Raw genomic sequence first — 13,044 nt, forward strand, 5'->3', positions numbered from 1 at the left:
CCTCCGCCTAACATCTGGTGTCAGAATGCACCAATAAACTGCCCCCGAAGCTACAGAAAATGACACACTTGCCACTGTTCAGGGATATATGGGATGCACTGCACCACCAATTACATAGCAGTGCAACATACTTTCCATCAAGCTGATAACATCATCAGCTTACTGTGGTGGACAGGATGGGAAAAAGCCTCTGCTACTACCAGCGACTCCCTGGCTTTGGGCTTCCCACGCCACCTCTGGAGACAGATTATTGAGTTTAGATGTGGCTTGGTTCACTGCCCCAAGACTGACTATGCCTGTGGCCTGTGTATCTATGGTGCTGTGAAAGATGCTGTACACATGCTGGATGGTTGCTCTTTTTGTGTTGGGTTCCCCAGAGGTCTTCCCAAGGTGACCACTGTTAGCTCAAGACTATTTAGCTGCTGTTGTTTTTTCCTAAACCTTCCCTTGGTTGTCTTGCTCACACAGAATTGATATATGCATATAATACACTGTTTTAAAAGTGTTTGAAGGAAGTGCAACACACATCTTTCAAAAACTGGTTAACGCAAGGATCTGATCCAGGAGGTATTACCACAAACATTAGCTGATGCTGGCATCCAGGTGACAGGGGGAGTTTGAGTTTCTCTTTTGTTTAAGAAGGAATATAATTTCTTGGTTTTGTTTAGGTTTTGTATTAATTAAGGAGACACAGTTTGGGCTTTTCAATACTGTTAACTTTACTGGCTCTCAGGATTCATTTGGAAGCTGTGCTTAGCTTGAGAAGTTTTATTACAGTAATAAGGTGATCTGACCCTCTTCCATTCATTTGAGTAACTGGGTTTATGTCAGATATCCGCCACACCCCCAAAAAACCCATCTTTTTGTAACTGATGGTGAACTTGCTTAAGGGGAGTGGCTGGATTACAGAGAGCTACCATCTTTTGACAGTTCCTCTGAAGATCCAGTAGCTGACATGCAGAGGTTGCCTTCCTATCAGCACCCTTTCACCATAGGGAATATGTCTGTGTAAAGAAAAAGGGGCAAGTATAGAGCAGTAGGGAGGATGGAAAAAGAAGGGAAGAAGTCTTCATTCTGTGGGGGCAGGGAAAGAAGAATGAGGAGGCGGAGAGATAGCATATATAGCCATGGCTTGCTCCTGCTCCCACTGAAGTCAATGGAATTTTGAGATGAAAGGAAGCATAAAAATGGGCAACAGCCCAGGAGAGCGAGGATAGAAGTGTGCAGCAGAGACAACATCTAATCCAGTGCAGGGGAAGGAGAATGGAAGCTCACAATTGTATACTTTACATATTCTCATCTCTCTTACGGGAGCAGGTTCTTTCATGTCCCTCCTGGTGCAGGGGTCCAGCAGAAAGTGGACGAGCCATTTTACTTCTGACCTTCATAGGTCTGATTGGAATGTAGGTTTCAGCAGCATCTTTCCTCTTTGCAGACAGAATTCGTTCCTGTTTCATATCTGCAGAAAAACAAGTGAGAAGAGTAAGAGAACTAGAGTCACAGAGTTTAAGGCTAGAAGGGACAACCAGATCATCCAGCCTGACTTTCTGTACATCACAGGCCACCATCATCACCCAGCTCCCACACACTAAACACATAAGTCAAGTGAAGTTCAACTGGATTTAGGAGCAGCAAATCAGTGAAGACTTATTAGGACTTGTCTACAAATAAGAGTTTTGCTGCTTTAACTATGCTGGCAAAGTTAAAGCAGTACACCCCACCCCCTTCACCTAGTGTAGATGTAGTTATACTGTTACAGAAGTGCTTACATATAGCTTATTCCAGTACAATGAAGCTAAATAAGCTATACCAAGTGCCTTATACCTGTATAACTGTATCTACACTAAAGCTTTTACCAGCATAATATATCTGTAAATAAAATATATACATTGCCAACATAGTTATGCCAATAAAACTTGTTAAATGTAGATTAGAATTTAGACACAAATTTTGGATTACAAGGGAAGATGTGATGATCTATACTATTATGTTCATCACTTTTACAAGACTATGATAAATTTTGTACAAAGTATGCCTTGTGAGGTATCAGTTGAAAGCTCATAATCTGCTGAACATTATTGTCCTGGTAAAATGTGTGTATGAGTATGGTATGTAAAGTTACAAGAGTCTACTGTATAACACTGTTATAACATGCTCCAATGTTAAGAAAAGCAGGTCTAAACCAGTTTCTCCGGAATAAAGGACAGGCCAACACCCAGCCAGATGTTAAAAGACTATCACCTGCTTAAGTGGCCATTCTCCATCAGGGGGAAGATGTGACTAAGAAATTTACATTTCATCACAGGGATGGTTCAAACCTCACATCCACAAGAGATGCTTGCCGCCTGCACCCCAGCTGGGGGTAATCCTTAAAGAGGGGAGAGGGTTATAAGAATGAGAGACAGTGACCTCCCCTTCACCTTTCTCTCTCCCCCCATCTCTACTCATGGCAGCTTCTGAGCCCACAAAAGGGAGTTGCACATGGACATTGCAGCAAAGATATTCCCACGTTTCTTTTTTGGATCTTTCAGGAACATCAGTCTTTCTGCTTTTGAAGAACAAGACTGTTGGGCAGTCAAAATGACACTTCAGCCTCAAGCACAAGGCAAGAGAGAGATGTGACCCTGCCTGCAAGGGCAATAGTGAAAGAGAAATTGCAGCCAAGAATCTATGTCCTTATTGGTCATCATTCTAAATGGAACTTTTGAAAAATGGAAAGTGTTCAAATAATAAATTTTGTCCTCAAACTTTTAAAGTTTAAATGATTGATAACAGAGGTTTAGAGTTGAAGATCCAACTCACAGAAAAGAGAGGTCACTTACTAGTAGCTGTTGATCAAGAGTTGCCTCTATGTATTTCCACTTGTGGGATATGGTGACCCTGGCACTGAGCTGCAGAACTGCCCTTTAAAAGCTGTATCCATTGAGTGGCAGACAGAAGACACAAAACCCAGTGCTAGTTTGCCAGGTCTCAGTGTGGCTGATCAGATCACATGCTGTGTCTGTGTTTCTCCAGCAGCAAGGTTGCAAGTGAAAGTCAGCACGAGAGACCAAAGCTGCATTTTCTATCTTTGCTGTTCTTTTCTCTCCCTTTTGAGGGTGTTTGCTTCGTTTAGCCTTAGGGAAAGCAGAATATGACTTCAGCAACAACCACAGCTCCAGCTGACCTCAACTAATTAGTTTTCTTGTCCCCAGAAAGAACAATTACCATATTTAATACTACCTTAAAGACCATCAGATGGGATTTTTCCTATAAAAACTCTCGACAGCTAAAGGGAAAGGTAATAAGGGATATTGTTAAAATGAAATCCTTACTTAACACTTTACATTTCAAATGCTTCAACTGTTTTTTTCCCCTTTTTTCTGTATCTTTAAAAAAAGGGCTATAAAGATACTTAATGGTCTAGGCAGGCTACAGTCTCTATTCTAGAAACCCTGACCCATGTTTAACTGTTTAATGTGGAATAGCAACAGGGTCATATTAACACCATTGACTCTCTGAGCCCATTCAGTCAATCAAAATTAGAACGACAGACACATCTGAAATAAGTGTCCATCTCAGGAATCATTGCAGGGCAGGACCACACTTCTTAAATGCCCTATATGGCTTAGGACCCAACATGGCTCCTGCCATTACCCAAAGAGGGTAGCTACTTATACTGTGCTAAAAGCTACACTACACTAAAGACTAATTTAACTAACTATATACAAGAAGAGAATTAGACTACAATGGAGCAATTCAAGGACATGAAGTGAGTTCTGTTAGTTCTCTGCTGAAGCAGCAAAGGAACTGAGGCAGCCAGGGGACGCACTCCTTTATATAGTGTAGGGAGATGACATTCCCCTTGTGTGAGACCACTTGTGCACCCTACAAACAGACATGGCTTTTAAAGGCAGTTCCACAGCTTGACGCCGGGGCACCATATGCCACAAGTGGGAATGAACAGAGGCTGTCAAAGACATAATTACTGGGCAAATTAATAGAAAAGCTGATATAGGATTCAAATAATAAAGAATTAAAGGACAGGAATATAATTAATGCCAACATGGTTTCATGGAAAATAGATCTTATAAAACAAACCTCATTTCATTCTTTGATGAGATTACAAGATTGGTTGATAAAGGTAACAGGGCAGATATAATAGACTTAGACTTTTGTAAGACATTTGAATTGATATCACATGATATTCTGCTTAAAAATTAGCCATGTCCAATAGCAACAACACTCATGTTAAATGGATGAAGAACTGTGTAATGGATAGGTCTCAACAAGTAATCATCATTGAACGGGGTGTTTCTAGTGGCGTTCCACAGGGATCAGTTCTAGGCCCAATGCTATTCAACAATTTACATCAATGATCCAGAATCAAATGTAAAATCATGGCTGATCAAATTTGCAGATGAAACAAAGATAGGTGGAACAGTAAATAATGAGGACAGGGGATTCATAGAGAGTGATCTGGATTCACTTGGTAACCTGGATAAAAAACGTGTTTTAATACAGCCAAATGGAAAGTTATACATCTAGGAACAAGGAATGCAGGCTATACTTACAGAATGGGAGACTATCCTGGAAAATAGTGACTGTTAAAAGGAGGTAAGGGTCACAGTGGACAAGCAACTAAACATGAGCTCCCAGTGTGATGCTGTGGCAAAAAAGGATAATGAGATTCTTGGATGGATAAGGAGGGAAGTAGAGAGGTAACTTCACTCTGTGTTGGTATGATGGGGTACAAACCCCACACTGGGGAAAAGGGAATTAAGGAGTAGCTCTAGTCGCAGGAGGCTCTACCCAGCAGAGCCTTCTGGACATGCTGTCAATTGAGACAGAGCTTACAAGGGCACAGAACAGCTCAATCAGGGCGGTCAGTGCAAGGGAGCTGACTTCCTCTGGTAGCTCATGCAGGAATCCAAAAGGAACTCCACACAGCCCTGAAAAGACTCAGAGCCGCAAACCACTGCAGAAGAGACAGCAAAGCATCTGCTTGTGAGTGGGGAAGGGAACCTCCTGCTCCTCTTCTGGGGGTACATGTTGCAGGTCATTAGTCAGGCCTTCGCTGTGCCTCTGGAGAGGCAGGGATGCAATAGGACAGGGGTCGGCAACCATTGAGAAGTGGTCTGCCAAGTCTTCATTAATTTAAGGTTTCGCGTGACAGTAATAAATTTTACATTTACAGTGGCCCCTGACAGAACCCCAGACTGGCAGCGGGCTGAGTGTGGCCAGTGGTCTGAGGTTCCGGCTGCCAGCTCCTGCCAGCCGGGGTCCCGGCTGCTGGCCCCGCTCAGCCCGCTGCTGGCCTGGGGTTCCGTTCACCCAGGCAGGCAGCAGGCTGAGTGGAGCCAGCGGCTGGGACCCTGGCTGGCAGCAGCGTGGCAGTAAAAATTGGCTCGTATGCCGCCTTTTCCACATGTGCTGCAGGTTGTCAACCCCGCAATAGGAAGTAACCCAGGGAAAAGGCTGGGCGATACCCTGACCCACGTTGCACACCTGAACTGCCTGCCCCAGGGCCCTGGTTGGAACCGGAAGAGTGAGAGGGCCTGGGTTCCCCTACCTCCAACTCCCTGGCTCAAACCAACTAGGCACTACCATCAACCCCCAAGTTTGAACCCACTAGGTGCTACTAGCAACCTCAGACTTGAACCCACCAGGCACTACTGCCAAACCAGGACTTGAACCCACTAGGTGGTATGACTAGCCAGTGCGCTGATGACTAGAGGATGTGATCTAGGCCTATTACAATTAGTGAGACCAGCACTGGAATACTGCATACAGTTCTAGTGTCTACATTTAAACAGGATATTGAAAAACTGGAGAGGGTGCAGAAAAGAGCCACAAAATTATTCAAGGGCTGGTGAAAATGCCTTGCAGTGAGAGATGTAAAGAGCTCAATCTGTTCAGTTTATCAAAAAGAAGACTGAGAGATGGCTTGATTACATGGGGAGAAAACACCAGGTACCAAAAGGGCTCTTTAATCTAGCGGAGAAAGGCAGAACAAGAACCAATGGCTGGAAGCTGAAACCAGACAAATTCAAACGGGAAACATGGCACCAATATTTCACAGCGAGGGTGATTAAACATTGGAACAAACTACCAAGGGAAGTGGTAGATTCTCCATCTCTTGAATTCTTCAGAAAGATTGGAATCCTTTTTGGAAGATATGCTATAATCAAACACATATTACTGGCCTAAATGCAGGGATACCTGCATGAAACATAATGGCCTGTGGTGTATAAGAGGGCAGATTAGATGACATAAGGTTCCCTTTTAGCCACAAACTCTATAAATAAAAACTAGAATTACTACTGCAACGCTGCAGCTGAACTGGTACAGGACACAAAGACTTACTTGTCGGATTCTGCTTAAATTCCAGCACGAGAGCACCAGCATCAAGGTCACAGCATCTTCCAGCCTCCTGATACTTGGGAACATCCTTCAGTAATGACTCGCCACTGGGCAACTGGAGGCTTCCAAAACTTGCAACTGTCTCTTCCACCTGAGAGTGCTCCAAAAGCACATCCTCCTCAACAGAGTCATAGTCATCACTAGAACTTTCCTTCTCCATCCTTTTCTGACTTACACGGAGTTCCAAACTTCTTCTCAATTCCTGGTACAATCCAGACAGATTTGTCAGCAAAATCTCACATATGTCTTTCAAAATAAAACCAGTTAAACTGCTGCTCCTCCCACCCCCAAGAAGGGAAAAACACAAACACTTTTTATAAATACACACAGCTGGAAGGCAGCAGAAAACATTTTGGGCCTTTGCAAGCAAGAGCATGGAAGTGTAGTATTTCAGGGAAAGCTATGAAACTGAGTAAATAGACTACATTTAAAAAAATAAATTACATTAAAAGTTGCTGAGGGACAGCAATGCAAAATTTAAATCTACAAAAGCCAGGAAACAATATACAGCTACACACCTTACCTTCTCCCATATACACAAAGCTGCTCACAAACACTTTCCCTTGGCAAATCAGCCCTACTCCACAAGGTCACACCTAGACAACCTTAACTCAGCCCTCTGTTGCCAGTGTTCCACAGGGATAAATGTTTATTTCTCACAGTTGTGGCTTTCAATATGGCAATAATCCCCTTTAGAAGCCTTCACCAGTTATTACAAACAAACCTGTTTATTACAATAATATTGTGAACTATAATATATTACTATATATTACTATGGACCATTACAACAATCTGTAACTCACTAATACTCCTTTGTCCTACAGCTGTAGAAGTATTAATTTCCCCTTTCACTTTGAATGCTCTCTTGCAAAACATGTTAACTACTTATCTGTTCCACCCTTGTATTTAGCTATGATACTCTGAGGACCTGAAGAAGAGCTCTGTGTAAGGTCACAAGCTTGTCTCTTTCACCAACAGAAGTTGGTTCAATAAAAGATATTATTACATCACCTACCTTGTCTGTCTAATATATTACTAGTATCTTTGAGAGATGTATGGTATAATGAACTCCTATTTATTTTATTTTTACAAAAATGGAAATGTCATTGTCATATTCAGAGAGGTAGCCGTGTTAGTCTGTATCCACAAAAACAACGAGGAGTCCGGTGGCACCTTAAAGACTAACAGATTTATTTGGGCGTAAGCTTTCATGGCTAAAAAACCCACTTCTTCAGATAAATCTGTTAGTCTTTAAGGTGCCACCGGACTCCTTGTTGTTATTGTCATATTAAGACTCTGAGCTACTGGTAGTCAGCCAAAAGTTATTTTAATTCTTTAGCATTTTTGAAGTATTGTGTGTTTCCTTGCTTTTTAAAATACAGAGGGGTGGATCTTCTTTTCTTTCCATTCTCCTAATCTTTTTGCCTCCCCTTCTCTGCAAGAGCCATAAATTCTTGGGGAGGCTATCTACTTCTCTAGTGAAGCATTCTTGTTTAATTAAGGTGGTTTTAAGTGTGTTAAGGTGTACATTCTCGACTTTCTCTTCAGAGCATATTCTATGGTATCTAAGTGCCTGGCTGTATATAACATATTTCTTGGTGTTGGTGTTCTGGAGTGGTTGCTGGATCAGTGGAAGTAAGTGTGGTGATCTGTTGCTTTCTTGTATATAGTTGTCTGTAGGGTTCCATTGTTGACACTGATCGTGCTGTACAGGAAGTTGATGCTGGTGTGGGAGTTCTCTACAAAGTTTGATGGATGGTAGTTGTTGATGTTGTTGTGGAAATCATTGTTTAGGTTGTCTGTCTGAAGGATAAGAACGTAGGGATGGTCATATGAGGTCAAACCAATGGTCCATCTAGCCCAATATCCTGTCTTCTGACAGCAGCCAAGGCCAGATGTTTCAGAGAGAGTGAACAGAACAGGGAAATGTATTGGATGAAAATATAATTGATGTATTTCAGGTATATAGTTGGTTTTATGTTGCATTTATCCAGAAATTCTTCCCTGAGGTAGCCCATAAAGAGGTTGGCATGTTGGGGATCCATCCTGGTACCCATGGCGGTTGAAGAAAACAATGGATGTCCCAGAATAAAAGCTCAATGAGCACTGGAACAGGGATTGTATAAAATATGCCAATGGCCAAGGGTTTTTTGTTGGTTTGTTTTAATATGCCTGAAATGTTGTACAAGATCACATCTGGCATAGCTCAGAACGGAACCTAAGTTTCTTCAATTTAGCCATATTTCCTCTCAGAAAGAATATGCCAAATGTATTGCTTGATTCTGCTTTTATAGAATGGGGCTACTCCTGCATGCGTAACCCACTGTTTCAGTGCAATACACGACCGATTCTAGCAGTAGCTGGTCCATAGACAATAACAGCCTACTACGGCTGACAGCTTTGGCTCACGTTATGGTATCTATGGTGGGGATCTGAAGGTCCCAGGTTCAAATCCTACTAACAACCCAGGTGAATATTATTAAAGTTACACATGACAGAAGTCCTTTTTTTTTTTAAATCTATAAAATTACATACAAAAGAGGGGCAGTGAGTAAGACAGGTCTGAATAGTAACCAAGATTGATGGCTGTAGCACCCAAGCTCATTTACTCCAAAAGTTCATCATGGGGAAACAGGGGACTCAAGGAAGACAAAAGATGGTTTTCTTGACAAGGTGCTGGACTAAGTCCATGGAGAACTGGGTTCTAGTCGTGGCTCTGCTAAAGACTTTTAATAGGATTTTGGATAAGTTACTTAAAATCAGTATTTTCAGAGGTGGCTGATAACTGTGTGTTCCTCATTTACTGGGAAATCAACTTTAGCTAGATAGGGAATGATTTTCTGAAGTGCTGATCATTCAGAATTGTAGCTGAATCCCACAGGAGTTGTGCATGTTTAGCCTTAGGCCCTAGATTCAAAAGCAGAGCTAAGCACCCTGCCAATAAGTGGAATTCACAACCCCGAGCTGGATGCCTGGACTCTTCATACAATGCATGGAGATAGTTGGGTACCAAAAAAGGGATTCACAGAAGCCAGAGCGTAGAGCAGGCAGCCACTTAAGCTAGCAAGTAGGAAATGCCAAGGAGAAAGCTGAAGCCTAAGCCCTGCCCCTGAAAGGAAGCTTGATGCTGTGATGTTACACTCCATATTCTTATGGAAATATGCTTATGATATGGATATGGCATAACTGAGATACACTTTATGCAAGATGGCTCATGTAAGATAGAATTGGAGAGGTTATGATTTACTGAATGTGATTATCCAATCTGTATGCCTGTATCATTTCTGTATCTGAAGTTAGGAACATTGACCATGTAGCTGTATTTCAAATGTGCTACTTTGGGTGACACCCATAACTAGCCCTTCAGATACAACAGTGAAAAGCCAGACAGGGCCAATGGCCCATTAGGAAGAAACAACAAGACTGTGAAGATACTAATCTCTCTCCTTCCTAAGAGTCATCCTGGGATGTAGCTGTGACACTAATTGGTCAGGAGGTCCTGCCACCTGGTACTAAACACGCTCTTGGACTTCTAGTAATTTTCCACTCACAGGATGGGGAGGTCAAGTTTGGGAAACAAAAGGCTTCCTGCCTTATGTAAATTCTATTTAAGGCTGGGAGGGAAGGCATTCCAGACTCTCCTCCATTGCCTACCCAAGAAGAAGGACTGATGAAAGAACCTAAAGGGACAAAGAAACTAACCTGAAGGGAAAGGCAGGGTTGAGTCCAGACTGGGACAGGGGACCAGTCTGTAAGAAGAAATAACTGGAACTCTGAGCTACAGAAGCGCTGCATCCAGTCTAATTCAACATTTAGGGTGAGAAATTACATTTTGTAACCAATTTTTTTTGTGAATCAAGCTTCGTTTGCGTGCTTTGTTTTATTTGCTTAGTAATCTGCTTTGTTCTGTTTGCTCTCTCTTATAATCACTTAAAATCTGCCTTTTATAGTTAATAAATTTGTTTTGTTTATTATCAAACCCAGTTTGTGCAATTTGTAACTGGGGGGGGGGGGAAGACAGGGTGCATATCTCTCTTCACATTGAGGAAGAGGGTGAATTTTTATGAGCTTGCACTGTGCAGATTATTCTATACATCACAAGACAATATGCCTTTGGGTCTGCACTCTAAGGGAGGTGGGCACCTGACTACTGGAGCAAGTCCCTTAAGCTGAGTCTTTCCAGAGCTGATCTCAGTGTCCGTGTCTTTCTGCAGCTGGGTGTAACCCTGCCTGTGTGTGTGCTAGAGGGGGTTTAAGAGCCTGGCTCAGCAAGACAAGTTAAAGGGGGCCCATGTTGACAGAACAGATGGGCTCAGTGGTATCTCAGCACATCAGACGGCGCCTTGAAAGGGGGCAACCCATTAGAGATGCCTAACTCTGGGCTGGAGTATGCTCAGAATTCACAACTTTGAACCCTCTCCTGGAGTTAGGGACCTAAACCGGAACAACCCTTTCTCAAGTTAAAAATGAAGAGAAGGTGCCACCCTCCTTTATACCAAAGAGTGCAGTCATTAGAGCACTCACCCAGGAAGTAGGAGATCCAGGTTAAGTCCCCATTCTGCCTGATTCAGAGCAAGGACTTGAACCTAGGTCTCCCAATTGAATCTTCTAACCACTGGGCTATGGGATATTCTGGGGTGGGGGTGGGGGCTGTCTTTTTTAATCTCACCCGTTGAAATGGTTCGACTTTGGATGAAACACTGAACTATTCACTGGTGCAGGGGCTGGAACGCAGGTCTGCTATGGGAGTGTGCTAATCACTAGGCTATCCAGTCACACTCTCTCTGATCTCCTGAATATTAAAATATTTTACACAAAGTGGAACAACTTGAACAGGAGAGAATGAGAATACCCTCTATCTTAGGGCGCTCAGCTAGGAAGGGGGATTCAGCTAGGAAGCAGAGCAGGGATTTGAAACCAGGTCTCCCACATCCAAAGGGCGTGCTCCAACCATCGGCTATTGGGGATACCGCCTCAGCTGGCTTTTTGTGAGGGGCAAGATTTGGTACGCATGTTCTTAGGCAGCTTCTGAGCATATCTACCAGATCAGGCGAGACAGGCAGGGGAATGTCTAGCTTGTGAATGTTGCTGGGGTTTAGGCAGGAGTTAAGTGCCAAGCTGCTCGGCAGTGTTGGGTTTCAGGAGGCTGTGTGCAGGCCCAGAGGCAGAAATTTAGTTGCCAGGGGGACTTTACCAGAGGAAAATTAGACACCTATAGACTTTAGGCACCAACAGATTACATGGCAGCTGAACTGTGGTTCTGTGAATGTCAGTGGTGCCTAAACACTGCACTTAGGCGCTTAGCTGCTAGCTTAAATCTCCCTTGTAAATCTAGCCCTAAGTATCCCAAGCTGGGTATCCAGTAACTGAGGCACTCAAAATTCATGCACCCTTTTATAAATGTTGGCCAAAATCTCTTTATATCTCAGATCCCCATTTGTAAAATGAGATTAATAATTCTTTCCAGGGTGCTGTGAATACTAATTCTTTAAAGTCTGTGAGACTCAGATATCATGGTGAGCAGCATAGCAGAAAAGTTGTGAGGAAATAAGTAATTCCCTATTCAGTGCAGGGTTTGGACGGTGTGCAGTAAATAAATCCTGGTGCCATATAATGAATAATGAGGTTAAAAGGCAGTGCTGAACAGCTGCCGCATTCAATAAGCACCATCCATCAGAGTGAGGGAAGCCAGCTTCAGTAGTGTTACTGAGCATGCTCAGTCTCTGAGTATGTTCAGTACAAGCCAAGCGGCAAATCTGGGTGGGCACATGACCCCACATGCCCCCCACCCAGCCAACTCATTGCCTCTGCTATGCAATGAGGGCTCAGTTCTGCTCCCTTTACTCCCATTGACTTTAGTGGTATATGATTGGGACCTGAATGAGACAGCAACCCTGTGAAAAAAAAAACACAGACTATATCCATGTGCATTGAAAACTGGCATTTCTGTATTATTAATAATACTTTCTATTATAAGACTTAGTTTTCAGCTGCTTTTTACTTTGACAAACTGTGACCATTCAGGCTGAAGTTTTCCATGCTGGGTATCAAGCTCGGGCTGAATTTTTTGGAAGATTTCAGCAAAAAAGTTCAGCCATTTCCCAAAAAGAGGTTAAGGAAAAATATGTTGCTTTGCCCACATAACATTTTTTAAAGCTGTTTAAATGAGAAACTCTAATGCTTCCATTCTTTGGAGCAAGGAGTTAAATTTGGCAGAGCGTTGCCCTGGTGTCAGCTTTTTGCTGTCCCTATGAAAATTCTCCCTAATTTGGCCAATGTATAAGTCTCTGAAGATCTTAATGCACACAAGTTCAACAGAGTCTTGTTAGAATTTGGAAGCTAACGTCTCCCAAGATTTTATTTGTACTGAGCATGCATCATCCCAGAATAGCCACGGTTGAGCTGGACTTGCCCTGCAATTGCTACTCTTGGATGCCAAGAACAACTAGGATGCCAGACACAAGAACTAAGTGCAGAGATACTGTCTCTACTGGTGCTCTCAATGTTCCCACTGCTGGTGCCCAGGCAGTGAGGAGGAGAAAGAGGAAGCAGCCACACTGGAATGAAGACCCAAAAAAGGGAGAAGGAACTGGGACAAGAAGCTGAGGTGGAGATGGACTGAGACAGGTTGGAGGGATCAGT

At 43.0% G+C, this 13,044-nt stretch overlaps 1 protein-coding gene across 5 annotated transcripts in view; it reads right to left on the reverse strand.

Annotated features, from left to right (window-relative positions):
- KATNIP (katanin interacting protein) overlaps nucleotides 1-13,044 on the reverse strand; it is a 179,513-nt gene that overhangs the window by 102,890 nt on the left and 63,579 nt on the right. For all 5 annotated transcript variants that reach the window (XM_084642115.1, XM_084642113.1, XM_084642117.1 and 2 more), the window contains 2 exons: nucleotides 6,346-6,604; nucleotides 1,310-1,459 (listed from right to left, as the gene is read on the reverse strand). In XM_084642115.1, coding sequence (XP_084498241.1) covers nucleotides 1,310-1,459; nucleotides 6,346-6,604 — 409 coding nt within the window. The remainder of the gene's footprint in view (nucleotides 1-1,309; nucleotides 1,460-6,345; nucleotides 6,605-13,044) is intronic.

This window comes from Lepidochelys olivacea (assembly GCF_965140295.1).
Source record: "Lepidochelys olivacea isolate rLepOli2 genome assembly, chromosome: 10".
Classification (NCBI taxonomy): Eukaryota; Metazoa; Chordata; order Testudines; family Cheloniidae; genus Lepidochelys; species Lepidochelys olivacea.